Below are 18,114 nucleotides of genomic sequence, written 5' to 3'. Positions count from 1 at the left end.
TAAGAGCACAGGACCTGGTGTCCCATTGGCTCAGATCCTGGCCTTGGACTGGGGGCACAGGGAGAAAACAGTAAAGTGTCAAGTTCACGTAGAGGTTGCCCCTGGTAACCACACTCAGATGACTCACTCGACCCCCACACTCTGGGCACACGTGGACACAACAAGGAGGGTGCTGATGACAGTCATGGCCCTGAGCCACTGACTTGTCATTCATCCATATTTTAACATTTCTTAAGCACCTACTATATGCAAAGCATGAGTGTGAAGTGTGGGCACGGAGGCACATAAAATGCCACTGCTCCTGGGAGCCTCGTGGGTGGCAACTATTAACGCAGAATGAAACAAAGACAGTCAGGTTGGCTACTGTGAAAATCCAGAGGAAATGGTGTCTGCGCCTAAGTGGCAGGGGTGGGCAGGGACTGTCTGCCTTGGAGGTCATGGCACATGAACTCCCTCGTGGGGAGTGGCAAAACCAGAGGCCTGCAGGTGAATGTGTGCTTCTGCCCAGCGGAAGTCAAAGACCAGTTAGAATAAAAGTGGCTTGCTGGTGCACATCTATAATCCCAGCAACTCAGGAGGCTGAGGTAGGAGGATTCGAAGATTGAGGCCAGCATCATCAACTTATGAGACCCTATCTCAAAATGCCCTGGAGTCCTGACCACAAATCTATGTGCTGTTTGCCACCCTTCATGATGCCTCAATGGTAACATTAATCACAGAAACTATTGAGAACTTACTGTGAGCAAGGCAATATACCAAGTGTCTCAAGGTAATCATGCCCATGAGAAGTAATATAATCACCCTCTCTCTTTTACACTTGGTGAACCATAGAGAGAAGCAAAATTGACCAAGGTGAAGTAGCAGGTCAGAGCCAGGGAGACCACCTCCAGGTCTGCACTCTAAACCCCACCCTCCACCCTCCCAGGCCTACAGAACCTGTTCAACCAGGAGGGCTTGGCGGTGCTGGGGCCTCTTGAAGGGAATGTCCCTGATTCTAGGGACACAAAGACGTAAGTTCAACTGCATTGCCAGCATCAAAGACTTTCAAACCAGTGCTGTTTAACTTTGATAAGATACTGCTAACCATCAGTGTATCCATGAGCCTGTAATGGGATAATGGAGGACTTCTTTGGGATCTCTTGTAAAATCTGAACTGATTGCTTTAAGGTAGGCTTTCTCCCCTGCACCCCCCCTCTCCCAGCATCATGCTCAGTACTGAGTCTACAGTCCTGGATGTCAAATCCTACCCTTTCAGACTGAAATGAGCCCTAAATGACAATTAAAATGTCACATCCATGGATTCCCTCTGCAGGTGGAAACACTTCAAACAATGGCTATTAATTCACTTTTTCACATGGGACAGGCACGAGTGACTTGGAGACCAGCAGGCTGAACCCCTTGGCTCTACTGCTGTCCTTCTCTCTGAAGTCACATAGGTGAGTTATCATGGCTGTGGTCTGGTCCCACGTGCCGAGTCCTCATTTAATCTTCCTTTCTGGCCACTCAAGATGACGTGCCACTCTTCAAAGACACTGTTTTGATGCCTCCGTAGCTCTGCTCTTTCTTTTCTTTCTGTCCCCTTCCACTCTTGGTGAATCTCACAGCTAGGCAAAGGCCACCTGCTGTGCCCAGAAGAAAAGCCTGGCTTAGAAACACTCCTAAAAATAAGACAGCACTAAAAGGAAGAGGAGCAAAAATGATGGCGGCAGCTCAGTCCTTTTTTCTTTGTCCATGCAACCTGGAAAAGGCTGTGGGTGGATCACACAGGTGTGTGCAGGAGAGACCTGGAGGAGGCCATGGCCGGACAACTGGAGACCTTGTAGCCAAGACTCCTGGTCACTTACTATACAGCTCAGAAGTGGCAGGATGGGAATTTGTGGGAAAGGCAGAGGACATTAGCCCAGCAGTGAATGGCCTGGAGGACTTGGCCCAGGGAGGACCCAGGAGTATTCTAAAATGAGGGACTAGTAGACAGGCCTGGAGTCAGAAATGGGTTCAAATCCCAGTTCTGAAGTTTCTGGATTCCTGACTTTAAGCAACTTCTCTGCTTCAATTTCCTCATTGGTGAACTGGGGCAACGAGAGTCCCTTATCTTTTAGGATAATAACAGATAATTTAAAATCCCAGTGGCCAAAGGTAAGGAATGTTAGTGATTCCCAGAGGTCACTTAGGCGTGGAATGGTGGAACCGAGATCAGAACTTGGGTTTCTAGAATGTTCATCCAGTGCACAGATGGCCTCTCATGACCCACACTGCAGACATTTCTCTAAATGTTGATGGGTCCCAGGAGGAACTGCCATGAGACATTAACTTTAGGAATCTCAAATGCAAGAACAGGATTAATCCTATGCCTATCAATCACACACCAGATGATTCGTTGCATTTTTCCTTTGTTTATTCCTGTGAGACCCCTAGAGTAAAATCTGGGGTCCACTCTCAGCCATGATATGCGACCTCATGTTAGGGATTTTAGAGATCGCACTCCTCCTGTACTACATCTTACTTTGCTATCTTTTCCCCTTCTCTTTCCTCTCATTTCCTTATTTTTTCAATTGTGTTAAAATATGAGCTGGTCTGTTTTAAAGTAGGTTCTTTATAAAACAGGAGTAGGTATAATGAAGTGCCACTTCAAAGATCCTAAAGCCCCCCACAAGACTCAAACCCGCCCATTGTTCTATTTGCTTCCTTATCAAGACTGCCCTGGACGTCTCTGGACACAGATGGCCCCATTTATCACAGAAGTGGGGATTCTGCAAAGCGGTGCCTGGGCTGCTCTGGGTGCCGTGGATGGTGCAGTTCTGGCAGAGAGTCCTGGAGTGGCCCTTCCTGCCCGGGCCAGGCTGGAGCTGTGCTTGCTGCAGATGGACAGCGGGGCTCAGCCCACAGAGCACTCACTGCTTGCTGGACTCCCTGGGCTAAGTGAGCACCTTCTCTTCACAGGTACAGAAATGACTATTGAGAGGGGGACAGTGAGGAGTCTCACTCACCTGCTTTTTGAGCCCAGAGCTGTCCTGTGCAGAAGGCAGTGGGTGGGGAGCGTGAGGAGCGTGGGTTCTCAGCTACTCAGGCTCAGACCACCCCTGGCCCTCAGGCACCAGCTGTGAGAACTGGGGCAAGCTGCGTAACCTTCCGGAGCCTCCTGTCCTCACAGCCCAGGTACCAGCACAACCTCCTGCATGCAGGGTGCTCAACAATGCCCGGCACTCCACGAGCAAGAGCCAGCTTTAAAAATTCACATGTGCAATTGTTTATCTAGGTAATGACACCATAAACCTGCATTAAGAATTGAAGAAGGCAGAAAATGGTTTTGAGGGGTAGAAGGACAGTGTCTCTGTAAGTGGCCTTTCATGAAATAGATGCATTAAGGCTACTCTCTTGGCCCTCATCCTTGCAAGAGTCTCAACATCAAATGCCTGCTTATCTCCTCCAGGCTACTCCCCTCATGCTGCAAGCACAAACTCAAGCTCCACCACCTCCTCTTTTTTTTTTTTTTGTTCTGGGGATGGAACTCTGGGGTGCTCTGCAATTGAGTTATGCCCCCAGCCCTTTTTTGCAATATTAGGGATTAAACCTAGGGCCTTACACATGCTACACAACTGCTCTACCACTGAGCTACATCCCCAGACCCCTCCCCTTTTTGTGGGATACCAGGGATTGAATTCAGGGGCACTCAACCACTGAGCCATATCCCCAGCCCTATTTTGTACAGCACCTCGCTTTTGCTGAGGCTGGCTTTGAACTCATGATTCTCCTGCCTCTACCTCCTGAGCTGCTGGGATTATAGGCGTGTGCCACGATGCCCAGCAGACATTTGTGTGTATTTTTTGGTAGTTTTCAATGGACAGAATGCCTTTATTTACTTTTATGTGATGCTGAAGATTGGACCCAGTGCCTCACAGTGCAAGGCAAGCTCTCTGCCACTGGGCGACATCTCCAGCCCACCTTTTTGTTTTGAGACAGGGTCTCTAAGTTGTCCAGGCTAGCTATGGAACTTGCAATCCTCCTACCCCACCTCCTGAATAGCTGGAATTACAGGTGTGTGCCACTGTGCCTATTCTCCTTCCTGTATAAAGTACAGCATGGAGGGCTGGGCAAAGCATGAGGACATCAGTGGAGGCAGGGCCTGGTAGCTACAGGGGCTCCACAGAGTCAGAATCCAGAGATGCCCGAGTCCTGAAACAGGACTGTGGCAGGAGAACCCACCAAGTGTACAAGCTTCAGAAAGTGACAGGTGGAAACTTGTTCTTGGCCGAGGGAAGAGACCACTGTGCTGCAGGAAGGGGTGGGTGGCTCAGTGCTGGCCATAACCCTGGCTGGCATGTTCACTGAGAACTAAAAAGAACGAGGGCCGAGAGGGTGGTGAGACTTCTGGGCACACTGGAATGTGTTCTGCATGTGGGATGGATGTGAATCTTTGGGGTCTAAAGAATAAACGAGGATAGGTTGAAATGGCCACCTGAACATATTAAGTCCTAACTCTCGGAACTTGCAGATATGAACTACTAGGAAAAAGCATCTATGTCACAATCATTAAGTTAAAGCTCTTGAGATGAAGTGACTATCACAGGAATTCAGGCAAGCCCTAAACACAGTATCAGGTATCCTTCCAAGACAGGCAAAGGGAGCTTTCAGAGCAGAGCAGGTGGCGAGGTGCCCATGTGAGGCAGCGGGAGGAGTGGTGTGCGTCATAACCCAGGAACACTGGGAGGCACCCACAGCTGAGAGGGGCAGGGAAGAGGAACTTCTCTAGACCCTCTGGAGGAAGTGCAGTTGTGCAGAATTTCAGACTTGTAGACTATAGAACTGATAGATCTGGTGCTGTAAGACACCAAGCTTGTGGCTTGTGCTACAATATCCTCAGGATGTTAATACAGGTTTCTGATACAAGTGACAGTCTACCAACTAGCCATCTCAGTAACAAAATGTTGCTACTGAGAGTAACATTAGATAGCATTTACTGAGAGCTTCCTATGTCCTGGATCCTCTGCTTCATGTATCTCTTACTTAAATTTCATGAGAATATTCTGTAAACTATAGGTATAATGACTAGCCCCAGTTAATGAATGAAAAAACTGAGGCACAGGATAATTCAAAGACACCTGCTAAAGCCACATGGCTACTAGGTGGCAGAGACGGCATTAGATGTAGGTAATATGACCCTAGCATCCACATGGGGGGCTCTCCTGAGCCCAGCAGCACATACCCTTACAAGACGTTCATGCCTGGGAAAGGAGGAGAGGCATAGAACCACGGGAAGCCGCTGTGCCTGAGGCACACAGAGTGGGCGCATGTGGGGTGGCTGGGCCAGGCCTTGTTAAGCAGATCCCAGGAAAGCAGGGCTTAAGGGATGACGAAGCACAAAGGAGCAGAGGTAAGAAGATCCTAGGCTGAGGGCACAGATCGAGAGGAAGGATGCAGTCTGGGAGCCTGCTCGGCTGCAGGATGGCAGACACGGCCTGCTCTGGGTGGATGTGCAAGGCTGCGAGAGCAACAGGCCGCTCCTCCACCACATCTTCCACTGGTGTCTTCCCCAGACAGTCCTAGGGCCCTCACCTCCATGGGCTGAGAAAGATGGGAGGTTCAGGGGAACTAAAAGACCAGGAAATATGGGCCCACTGAAAGAAGATGCAGGTTCCAGGGAGAGAAGGTGCCTAGCAGGCTGCTACCCTGTATGCTTCACTGTCCCCCAGCCTGACCCTGCCCTTGGCGTCTGAAACACAGAATCAGCAGGAGATAGGTGTTAGGATCACCAAGCAGTAGTCACATGACATGAGGCACAAATGCCAGGACTGGAGCGAGTTCAACCTGCGAACAGTTCAGCTGTGTCTGTGAGCACACACACCGGCTACTGACAGGTCTGTGTCTGCACAGACCTGCACACCTGTCTAAGTCTTCCACACGTGCACACGTGCCACGCATAAATACAGCCTTGGTAATTCTGGAATGAATATTCGAGAGTGTGAGTCATCTCTAGAGCTGTGTTATGTGAAGTATCTCTTTTCCTGAGGACAGACTCTGATTTGTCCTGGGGCTGGCTGGCGGCAAGGGGCTCCCAGTGGATGGCTGAGAGGCCCATCTGCAGGTCTCTGAAGCTCCCAGCCTACTGCCAGGCAGGTGGTAACTTTCATCCAGCCACAGCAACTTTGCTTCTTGGTGAAAAAGGCCCCCACTCCACCTCTGCTGGAGATGAAGAAGAAAGGCCAGGGGCCTAGTCCTGCCACTGAGAGCTCAGAGCAGAGGAGGAATCCTAAAAAGGAACCGCCAGCTGGCGGCAGTGGTGCCCAATCCCAGCGACTGGGAGGCAGAGGCAGGAGGACTGGGAGCTCAGGGGTACAGTCTCCCTGGGCTCAATCCCAAGAGCCACTGGAAAAACCAAAGTTCAGCTTTTCAAGCTAGAAAACAAATCTGGTTAATGTTCTTGAGGAACACGTGGGTCCCTATAAAGTGAATATAGGTATGTAAACCACAGAGAATAAAACCCAATCAAACGAGAGGATCAAAGTATGGTGGAATTTAGAAAGAAGGTTAACCTGTGATATGAAAGTCTACACAGGAAACGTGTGATTTCTGATGGAATGTTACTTATTATTCTCTTTGACAAATCGGAGGGTCCTGAAGGCCTTGGGGTGCCACCTCTAACCTGTCCAGGACATCCTTAGTATTTCCGTGCACAGGGGCCTGCACACCTGCACACACTCTTCCTGCCTTGCTCGTTTCTCCCGGGAGCTGATTTGTTAACATCAGCCTCGAACATCTCCTCCTCTGTGAAGCCTTCTCTGCTTTCCCTCGCAGAACACAGACACACTGTTTCTCAGCATTTCCACAGTGTTTGGTTACATGAGTACCTGACAGTCAAGAACTGTTCACCCCTCGGGGTCCCTCACTGGGCCTTAGGCTCCATGAGCGTATGGACTGAGAAGGCCCAAGCAGGTGTCCTAATTAACCCTGCTGTGTCAAAAATATCTCTGATAATACACAGACATATTCAGGCACACTGCACACCCTCACGCTCCCCTCTCTGTGGCATCTGGGCCAGATGGTGGATGGGTGTGCCAACCTATTTAAGTGGATGGTATGGCTTCCCCAAATTCAAATACCTAGAACGCTTGAAGTAGGCTTTTAAGAAAGGCTTTAAAAGCATTAAGAGGACTTCCTTATTAGCTAGCAAAACAATTAAAATGCAAAAAAAAAAAAAAAATCCACAATGAAAGTTACTGGCAGGAAGAAGTAAGACAGGTAGAGTAGCATGTTCATTCAGCAGCACCTGACCGCTGGGTGGGCCAGGACCTGCTGGGCGATGGGCCTACCCTATAACGTAGGCAGGCTAGCAGGAGAGGATGGAATCTACGCTGCTGCTTCCTCCTCCAGTTCCCTCCTTGCCCATACTGCAGATCAAACCCAGGCCCTTGTGCATGCTAGCAAGGGCTCCACCACTGAGCTACATTCCCAGCTCTGAAATTATGTTTCTTGTGGAAACATTTGCAATCAGTGTCACTCAACTGTTTATACTTGCTGATTCTGAGTAGGGCTATTCATTTTCAAGAGATTGCTGGCTATCCGCTGTGTACCAGGCATGATTCCAGGCTACGCAGACACAGGTGGGAACAAGACAGACAAGGTCACTGCTCTCGTGGAGCACACATTCTAGTGGGGAGACAGACACGTGAATAGAATATTTCTCTACTATGATCAGGTGCTTGGGAAGAAATCTGCTCCTTCAGAGAGGAGAACCACGGAGACAAACATGAAAGCTGAGAACTGTGGGAGAAAGGGAGCTGGGCTTTTAGGGAGCAGAACAGAGCTCCAGGAAGTGGAAGGGCCTTAAGGAGGGAAGACCAGAGTGCAGCCAGGATGTGGAGGCAGGCCAGTGGCAGAGCAGAGGTGAGAGCCCCAGCATGCAGGGCCCTGGAGGCCTTGGTGCAAGGAGTCCACCTTTATCAGAAGCTCAACAGGAAATCTTTACAGGTGTTAAGGAAAAGAGTGACCATGATCTGATTCACATTTTATAAGAAAACCATTCTGGCTGTTTTGAGGCAAAGGACTCCTTTACTTTTCTGGCCCTTTACTTCCTCTTCTGTAAGTGAGATTAATAACACCTACACCACACGGTCATTGTTATGACTGAATGAGAGTTTGGATATGCTTGGCACTTTATTACTATCACGGTTGGTCCTCTGCATCTGCAGTAATGCTCCCTAGATTCAAGCAAACAACTGTGAACCAAAAATATCGAGGAAAAACCTAAGTGTTCTGAACATGTCCAGAATTTTTTTTTAAAATAAAAATTACATTGTATTAGGTACTATAAGTAGTCTAGAAGTGATTTAAAGTATATGCGCTTAGGTGATATGCAAATACTATGCCATTTTATATAAGCAACACGAGCATCTGCAGATTTTGGTATCCCTGGGAGAGGGAGGTGTGTCCAGGAACCAAAATCCCAGTGATAGTAAGGAACAACTATACTGACTGCTATTAGCAGTATTTAAGGGCCCCAAACATTTTCAAAGTGTTTCTCGGCCATTAGAGGCAGGAGTAATCCCACATATCCAAGCCCTCATCCAGTACGTGGCCCGCTTTCTAAATGCGCTATCCATCGCCAGGGGAGCCCCACGCTCTGCCTGGCCCTGGGCGGCTTTGGCCCTAACTTCAGGAGAACTTACCCCAAGGAATTGCGCCTTTGTTTGGGGGCCCGTGAGGTAGTGGGCTGGGAGGGTCGGACAGGGTTCTCTTGTGTCCGGGTGGTGGGGGAGGAGGCCTCTTCTTGGAAAGGGTGGAGCTGCCACTAGAGGTCTGGGTGCTTAGAGGGAGTGTTGAAGGTGGGCCAGTTGGACCTAGAAAGGAAATTGAATGGGGGCAGGAAGGTTAATCCCAGGCTCACAGACACAGGACACCAGTATGCAATCACTCCCACACATCCAAATGTGGTGCGACACACAAAGACGAGCAAAACGCTGATCTGACCATGTTCGTCAGTCCAACATCTTTAAATCCAACTTTAAAACAGGACTTAAAAGAAATTGTTGGTTTAAAAAAAAAAAGAAAATTACAACAAAGGAGAGAGTGTGCTTTTAAGGAACAAAACGCTAGTCAACACAGATGCTAAGGGGTTTAGATCATTATTTAGGTACAATGGGAAAAATAAAACACACACATTTTAAACCAACAACTCACTGGAATCATCACGAAATCTAGGTAGGAGGAAGGCACACAGCACTACCAGCAAAATCAACAGGGGAAGAGCAGAGTAGTGGATCAACTAAACCCTTGGCCTTTTCTAAATGAATGATGTAAAGTTACCTGGCAAAGATTGAAAACCCAAAACTCTTTTTTATTTTTTGCTGCAATTCTGAATTGTTTTAGAAATCATAAACCATTTATTATATCGGAAGCCTGAACAATAGGTAGTGGATTTCATTTTTAAATGTAGTTGTGGGGGGAGTACATATGTCCCGAGTTTTGTTTGGTCAGAGTGACACTGAAGAGGCTGCTGTGTGTCAGCATTTCCTGCTGGGCACTTGGACAAATTCTTCTTTCTTTTTACACAATATTACCACGTGAATGGTTTAACCATGTCCATGGACAACTGCTTCTGCAAACATTCAGGGAAAGAAAGAAAGAAAAGGAATAAAAGGAAAAGCTAGGAACACTGCCACATCAAACATTTAGCATAGGGTAGTAGATTCCTGGTGATTCAGAAAGGCTCTGAAAGAGCTTTTTACATTCTGTGCATTCAAAAAAAAAAAAAAAAAAGCTTAATTACTTCTAGCCTCCCTCCTGGGTAAACTGGGTAAAGTAAATTTAGATAATTTCCCATTATTGATTACTAGTCAGTACTAACACTGACCTAAATTACTGACTCACAGGAAGACAGTCTAGTCTTAAAAGTAAATACTGCTATCTCAATAAAATGACGATCTGCATAGGATGAAATAGCCATACTATGTAATTCATTCTCTGTCTTACTGGTATAATACAAGAAGGAAGGCTTATGGTTGCTCTAAATCAATGCCCTAATATGGCATCAAGTTACTGAAACTTTCTTTTCGGTACTGGGGATCAAAACTTTCTTTTTGGCACTTTACCACTGAGCTATGTCTATAATTCTTTTCACTTTTGTTTTGATATAGGCTCTCTATAAGTTGCCCAAGCTGGCTTTGAACTTGTGATCCTCCTGCCTCGGCCTGCAGAGTCACCAGGATAACAGGGGTGCACCATCACACTCAGCGGGGTTATTTTAATTTTACAACCCTAAAGTAACTGTTACTAAGGTTGTGCACCAGTATAATGCTCTGTAGTTTTCAAAATGCTTGTTTTTCCTTTTCATTTTCATAACAACTCTGTGAGGTAAGTGGATCCAGTACTGTTCCAATTTTGCAGCTAAGAAAATCGGGGCTTGGCATGAGGGATGGAACTGGGACAACACAGGTGTCTGGAACTGGTGAGGTGCTTACCCCATCCTGCTGTCAATTCCCCAAAGCCAAGGCAGCATTTCTGCACTTGGCACACGAGGAAAACAACAACAACAAGTGTTCAGTATCAGGAAGTGTAACTTTCCTCTTGGAAAAAAAATGCATAATAGATAATAGACAATGGTGAGATTCTAGAGTAATCTCAACTTTAGCGCCACCTAGGGACTTTGAAAAGCAATGCATCTGAAAAGTCACTCATCAGATTTCAAATCTTGGCTGGGAAAAAACTGCCAGACAAAATACGAATGCAGCTGTGTGCGTGACCTCAGGAGGTATTCACGCCCCAGAGTTGTCCAGTCACCACAAGCCAAGCAGAACCCAGCCTCAGAGAGTCCAGAAACTTGGTCAGACACAGTAAGTTCCAGGTAGAACCCTGCTCTGTTGGACTCAAGGACAGCCAGCCTGTTCCTCTCTGAATGGAGCCATGTCCTCTCTGGCTAGAACACTCAGACATAACTACACTCTCTCTTCACCGCTTATCCTCATCTTTTAATGGTCAGCTCAGATGTGACCCTATCCAGGGTCTTTCTTTAACCCACCCAACCCCTAGGGCACTTCTATCTCTGAACTTCCACAAGCCTTAAAGACACTAGACTTTCTCTGCCTAACATTGGAGATCATTTCCCTTCTGTCTGTCTCCCCATCTCCCAGTGATTGCACCTGGCACATGCTGGGCACAACTCACGTCTCTGGAAATAATTCAAGTGCAAGTGAGCAGGATGCTGTTCCAACATCTTGTGCGTCCAGTTTTTAGTAAGGCAGAGAACCCTGAGGCCTTCCACACCGGGAGGCCAAAGAAAGTGTCTTTAAAATTTCTAAGAGAAAAGCCAACACTAGAAGACAGCTTGAAAAATTATCTTGACAGTTCTTTAAAAACTTGTCTGTAGAAGTATGATTTACATATTTTAGCATGCCACACAAAGAGGGGTGATGACAGAAGTTACATCTACACAACTCAGGGTAATGTGAATAAAAATTTTATCATCTTTTCTAATGGTTTTTTTTAATTGACAAATAAATATTGTATTTTTTTGTGTACAATAAACTGGTGGGAAATATGTATACACTGTGGAATGGCTGAATTGAACTAATTTACTTGTGGCCCTCACATGCTCATCATTTCTTTGTGGTGAGAACCAACTCTCTCAGCAATTCTCAAGAATGCAATATGTGGGCTGGGGTTGTGGCTCAGTGATAGAGAGCGCACCTACCACGTGCAAGGCCCTGGGTTCGATCCTCAGCACCATGTAAAAATAAATAAAATAAAGGTATTATGTAACTACAACTAAAAAAAAATACATAAAAAAGAATGCAATGTCATTGTTAACCACACGGTACGACAGATCTGTCAAACTTATTCCTCCAACTATAAAGGCTTTCATAGTATGGAGTTTAAAATAGCTTAAAATTCACGTTCAATACTTAAGTAGATAAAGACACAGTACTGTGCCTTTGTGGAGAGAAGGACTGTGTAGAACATGTGGTTACCATGTTCATGTTCCAAGGTGAGCGCTGGGACACGTCAGTCAGTCAGTGACAGGGCCAGCCAGTTCCAGCATGGCAGAGGGGTGCCTGTGCCTGAGAGCACTCCACTGCTGGCCCATCTCTACACAGAAAACAGCACCAGTACTCATTTGTCCTTCAGTCTCCTTCTATGACGGACTGACAACCGGAGCTGGCTGACAGGCCACCAAGAGGCAACACAATGCCTGACTCCAGTGATAAGAGAAAGTCTCAGATTCGAGGGCCTTGGCTGGGTTCTTTTAACAATTGCTCACACATTCCTGAAGGCAAGCACAACAGGATTTCCTCTGCGTCCCCTACACACCCTGGCGGTCAGGAGACTCGGAAGGCCTGAGTCAGTGGCCACTGCTGAGGGCAAAAGTCACAATGTTCTCAGCCGGGGCGAGGTCACTAGTGTGCAATAGTTTTTAGAAAGGATGGGGTAACTGACAAGGGCCAAGACAAAAACAGAACAACCCCAAACACAAATCCAATACGAATCCAAGTCGACGGCCCATGGGCAGCAGTAAGGAGATTAAAATTCCCAGGAAACTGTGGAGTCACTACCATGGGACTAATGCTCCGGACACTTCCCAAATGCCTCTGCATTCCCAGGGCTGCACTCTCCTCATGGCGGGCCCCTGCAGGGAGCTGAGGCATGTGCCTGCTCCACTGGCCCCTGACCTCTGTAACTGCTGCTAGAAACTCTGAGAAAAGTGGGAGAAGCACTGCGGGAATCCCGGCCCAGCTGTTGGGCACAGCTGCTGCAGCCATTTCACCCCCAGGCTTTCAGCAAGGCGACTCTCTGGGACAGACAGCTTAGCTTCTTCTCCTTGCTCTGGCCACCTACTTTTGGGACGTGCCTTCACTGATTCTTCTTGTTACTCACGCTTTAAACATGGACATGGATGGCAAATGCTCTGCGTTCTGCATGTGAAGGCAGCAGCCTGTGGCCTGTCATGGAGGAGCTCTGTCTCCTCACCTGGACAGGGCATGAGGGCTTCCTTGCCCCTCTTCAGAACTGCAAGCAGCACCCCCTACTGGCCCGATGGCATATTCCACGGGTTTCTCTCTCCTGGAGTGCCAGCTTCTGCACTCCTCTAATGTTCTGGCCCCTGGAATTTTTACTGCACTGAACACAGGAGGTGAGACAGAGAAAACTCCCCTTTGTTGAGTGCCCAGCGTCCTCTCTGCAGTGGCCCTGCAGGCTGGACACCGAATCCTTATTTTTCAGGTGAACACTGACACTCAGCAGGATCTCTCAGGCTAGATGAGACACACAGAGGCAGGACTGCCCTGGTGGACAAGGATCACAGTCTTTTTTTTTTGTGGGGCAAGGGACAGGCAGCTTTTTGGAAGAAGAGAAGATGAAGTCTGAAGGCTTCTCACGCGTTCACAGCTGCCCAGGCAGTGTGTCCGGCTTGACATGGACCGAGACGCCTCAGAGGGTTTGTTTATCTCTCGATTCTTTTACTATGATGCCGGGCACCATGCCAGATGGTCTGCTGGCTTATCAGACCGAGGCTAGAGCCTGCTTGAGGCAGGAAGCCTACATTTCAGAAAACGTGTGAGCAATTCAGGGCTGGCTGTCAGGGCTGACTGACAGGCCACCAGAGGCCACACAGAGCCTGACTCCAGGAGGGGTTGTCAGCCGACAGGCGGGAACTGTAATTCGCACATCAGTTGTTCCCCTCTCCACAGCTTGAAAGGTTAGTCCTTTAAAGTATGTTATGTTTCTTAGGATCAGATTTTCTCATTTACTTAACAAATCCTTTCTTGGAGCAGAAGTGCCTACACAGTGTGGGTCTCACTATTTGGAGCACCTGTGAGGATTCCCTGCTAATAGCTGTGGCGTTGCAGAGGTACCAGTGCCAGCAGTGGAACCCCTCACGGAGCACCAGGTGCCACGCGCTGAGCTACGTTTCATACACGTCTTGTCTTATCTCCGCTGGATCTAGAGTGGGGCGGGGGTTCCGGGTGCTACATAAAAGGCACCAAGTTGAACCACGGTAGAAAGCCACAGTTCTAAAGCTTAATGTTATTAAAAACAGTTAAACCCAACCAACAAATCAACCAAACATATGCAGGCAATGTATGTCTCCAAGTCCCTGGTGTGCAGATGGGTCCTGTGGCACTGTGCTGTCCCCGATGTCCTTCCACGCCAGGTACCTCTACTGCCACAGCCCAACAATCCAAATATAAATTTTTCCAGAGCAATGCAGAGTTATGCTTTTTTTAGTGTGTGCTTGGTATTGAATCCCAGGGCCTTGTGCATGTGAAGCAAGCACTCTACCTACTGAGCTGTATCCCCAGGCCCTTGGGATTTAAATTTTTTTTTAGTTATAGATGGACACAATACCTTTATTTTATTTATTTTTATGTGGTGCTGAGGATTGAACCCAGTGCCTGACATGTGCTAGACCAGTGCTCTACCACTGAGCTACGACTCCAGCCCTGTCTAATTGGAGTCTGATGACAACCCTGTGAAGCAGGTAAGACAAAGATGGACCATGTTCCTCAACACAGGAAAGGAGAAACTGCAAGATCTGGTCTGACAGATCCAGTTAAATTTTCTATCCTATTTCAGCCTCCATGTGACCTGAGGTGAATTCCTTAACCATTCCAGGGCTCAGTTTCCTTATCTAATAGGATGCCGACTGTGTAGGCATTCTTGTCGCATTCTTATAGCTCTAAAAAAAAAAAAAAAAAAAATCTAAATTCCACACATAATTTTAATTTAAGGATTTTTTTTTTTTAAACATAAGGCATGGGGCAGGAGAGAGCGGCTCACAGGAGCGGAGACACCAGTGCACGCCATTCTATAGCTTTCCTCTACTCTCTCTGTACCTCACCTCTGAAAGAGGGGTTAGGTAGCAAATCATGGCTGCAGGTGGCTTAAGGAAGGTGACTTTGGGGTTCTGAATGGCCGAGTTCTTCTAAGACTTATGGGAGCACTGCTCAAGCACAAGGGGCCTTTGCTTGTGGTAGTTTAGGTCAAACTTCTCTGAATTTTGAGGCAGCTGGAATTTCTTGAAAATATTCCTGACCTGGGTTCAGGAGAATTCTTTCTACTGCTCCCCTATGTACTTCCCTCATTTGTGGGGACTTTGTCACCAGGGTCTGTTTCTGTCTCACTGGAAGCTGTTACCCCTCCGATCCCTAAGTTCACAGGGAGGTGACCTGTGCTGCAGAGGAGCACAGCTTCCTTGCCACGGAGAGTGAGCGCAGCCTCGCCAGTGCTTCCATCAGTGAGCAGGACGAGGCGAAGGACACACCGGGCTGTAAAACAGAACCATGTGCGCACAGAGCACCATCTGTCTTCACCCACGTCTCCTTGGAACTCCACTCTAGACACGACCAGTTTCCTAGCCACAGGAGAGCCACGCTGCAGGTCCTCGTGGAAGACATGAGAAAGCTGCACTCCTCCCGAATTACCAGCAGACAGCCCAAACCTCATGTCCTGCTACCCACAGCCAGGAGGAACGTGCTCCCAACAACAGGAAGGGGTTCCACACTCGATCGTGGGCCTTTTTTGGAGGGGGAGGGATGAGCAGTCTGTCCTTAGCTGACCACGGTTGCTATGGCCAAGTCTCTAAGCTCTTGTTTCAGCAGCTGAATCACTAAATAAATTTAGTCTTTGTCTTCTGGGTTGCTGGTGGAGGACTTGTTAGAATTTATTCAAGGCAGGCAAGAGATGCTTGGCACTGAGCCAGAGAGTGTATTTTATGGGTTTCTCTGTGCCCTTGAGACAAAATTACAGAAGGGAGTGGGAGAAGGTGGGGGTCTATGGGTCCCCAGGACTTTACTTTTCTTTTTATTTTTTTTAATATTTATTTTTTAGTTCTCGGCGGACACAACATCTTTGTTGGTATGTGGTGCTGAGGATCGAACCCAGGGCGCAGGCATGCCAGGCGAGCACGCTACCACTTGAGCCACATCCCCAGCCCAGGACTTTACTTTTCTGTAGCCCAGATTCCAGATTCTCAGTGACCTGGATGCTGTGTGAATAGGTACAGGTCCCGTCTGTCCAGATAGGCCATCATGCCATCAGCAACCACAACTAGGGGACGTGAACTATGTCAGACTCACTTCCCCCATCACTATTTGGTTTGGAGGTTTTCACAGTCCTCTTTAGGTTGCAGAGAGGGAGTCTCTGCTACGGTCAGATGGTACCCTGATGGGGCACATCATTACCCAAGGGAGGCAGTGGCAGGGCACTCGCCCTACACACCTGCAGCTGGATGCGGGGGTGTAAGACTGTGTTCCAGCACAGAGTACACATTGCAGGGAACTCTGTCCCCTGTGTCTTTGGCTTACATGTGCTACTACTGCTATGGCTACTGGTCCTCTTTGATGAGAAGTATTCATTCCAAAGCCTTATTTTAACTTTTCTCCATTATTTTATGATCTATGAGGCCCTTTGGGGTCTCCCTGGGAACACAGCTCTCATTTATAATACTCTTTCAATGAAGAATAAGCTCTGAGAAACAGTTTTGAATAAAGCTCACATTTCAGAAAACAGCCTCTGTGTGATTCAAATAGGCAGGGCATTGTGTACCGAGAGCCCTCAAAACCTGTGCTAGCACAGGCTGAGCGCAGGGAGAATCCAGAGGTCAAACTGGGAATTGCAGCTCTGGGTACCTCAACAATTCCCTTGGCTCGGGTGACTCTTTGTTGGCATTTCTGTGCCTCAACTTGTCCCTATGCAGGTGGGCACGTTGACTTTCTGAGCAGGGAACACTTCATGGTCAGAGGATAAGGATAAGAACTCCATTGTTACAGAGTAGGACGCTGGACCATTAGCCCAAGATGCCAGTCCTGTGAGTACTTGATAAGGAGTACAAAAACACTGTTCCAGGGAAGATTCCTTTCCAGGTAGCATCCCGGGGAAAAACATCCTCTTCAGAGTGTACAGGAATATAGGTTTTGGTCACACAGTACCTGGGTTAGAGTCCAAGTAGCTGAGAACCTCAGGACAGTTGCTCAGCATTTCTGAACCTCAGCACCCTTGTCTGCACAATGTCAGTGTCTACAGTGCCTATCTTGAGACCATGGGACAAGGCACGTGTGGCTGAGAGCTTTTCAAAGAAAAGTGCATCCTGTTAACCAGCACTATTACTACTACACTAGAGTAGCATCTTCCACACAGGACCAGCTCAGTGCAGAGAGAAGTATCAAGCAAACCAAAATTTCATCCCATATTACAAACAGCCCAGGTTTTGAGGCCATGCAGATCTCAGACTGAATCTCAATCTTACCACTTAACTGCCTGTGTCACCCTAACCCTAGCCCTAACCCTCAGACTGTTACTCTAGCTCTTTGAGCTATATTTCCCTCTTCTGTAAAAGAGGCACAAAAGCACATACTTCACAGGACTCTTGTGAGGCTAACCTCAGACAATGTGTGTACAGTCCCACCACTCTGCCTGTCCTGCTGACGGCGCTGGGCAGATGGCAAGGTGCGTACTTCAAGCCGTCTTTCACAACACATTCATCCTTGGCCCCTCAGGTGTACCTTGAATTCTTACCAAAGCGGGGCAGACTACCGGCTCTGAGGATGGAGCTACCAAGCCCGTACCTTTCCCGGCATTCCTAGGAGGCAGAGGTGGAGCCTCTGCAGTTGGAGACGTGGGCGAGTCTGTGCTCGTGGAGGCAAAAATCTGGTTGGTGAAGGCCCCGTAGGAGAGCCGCTGCTTGTCCCGCGGGGTGCTGAAACCTGGCAGTGACAGCTTGTCCTGTGGGGAGATGCTGGAGGAGTGGCAGAAGCTCTGGGGTCTGGGCGAGCGCTCTTTCTTGATGGGGCTCGGCTGGTAGATGAAACAACAGTGGGTGAGATGATAACCAAGGGTTGTCCTTAGGCTCAGGGAGGACACCTCTGCAGGTGCTGCAGGTGGTCACCAGGTTCCTGTGCTCTAAGACAGCCTCACAACAATGAGCAAATGAATAAACATGTTTTTAGAATTTCCCCAAACTCTCATTAAAAGTTGTCACATTGTGTAATAACTGATCTCCCCTTGAAGTGGTGAATGGCTTTAGGATCTCTCTTTGACATTCCTTGTATCCTGCCTGGCACAGAGGGAGTGCCCAGCATATATCTGATGAATAAACATAGGAATGAACTTTCTGAGCTGGTTAAGAAC

General features: G+C 48.0%; 1 protein-coding gene across 5 annotated transcripts in view; it reads right to left on the bottom strand.

The window, feature by feature from the left end:
• Asap1 (ArfGAP with SH3 domain, ankyrin repeat and PH domain 1) overlaps positions 1 to 18,114 on the bottom strand; it is a 330,593-nt gene that overhangs the window by 13,075 nt on the left and 299,404 nt on the right. For 3 of the 5 annotated variants that reach the window (XM_078016707.1, XM_078016708.1, XM_078016710.1), the window contains 2 exons: positions 17,553 to 17,781; positions 8,664 to 8,834 (listed from right to left, as the gene is read on the bottom strand). In XM_078016707.1, coding sequence (XP_077872833.1) covers positions 8,664 to 8,834; positions 17,553 to 17,781 — 400 coding nt within the window. The remainder of the gene's footprint in view (positions 1 to 8,663; positions 8,835 to 17,552; positions 17,782 to 18,114) is intronic. The other 2 variants (XM_078016709.1, XM_078016711.1) reach the window with 1 other exon arrangement.

This window comes from Ictidomys tridecemlineatus, chromosome 7 (genome assembly GCF_052094955.1).
Source record: "Ictidomys tridecemlineatus isolate mIctTri1 chromosome 7, mIctTri1.hap1, whole genome shotgun sequence".
NCBI classification, from domain to species: domain Eukaryota; kingdom Metazoa; phylum Chordata; class Mammalia; order Rodentia; family Sciuridae; genus Ictidomys; species Ictidomys tridecemlineatus.
Note: the sequence above shows the minus strand (reverse complement) of the source record. Positions and strands in the feature narration are given on the sequence as shown.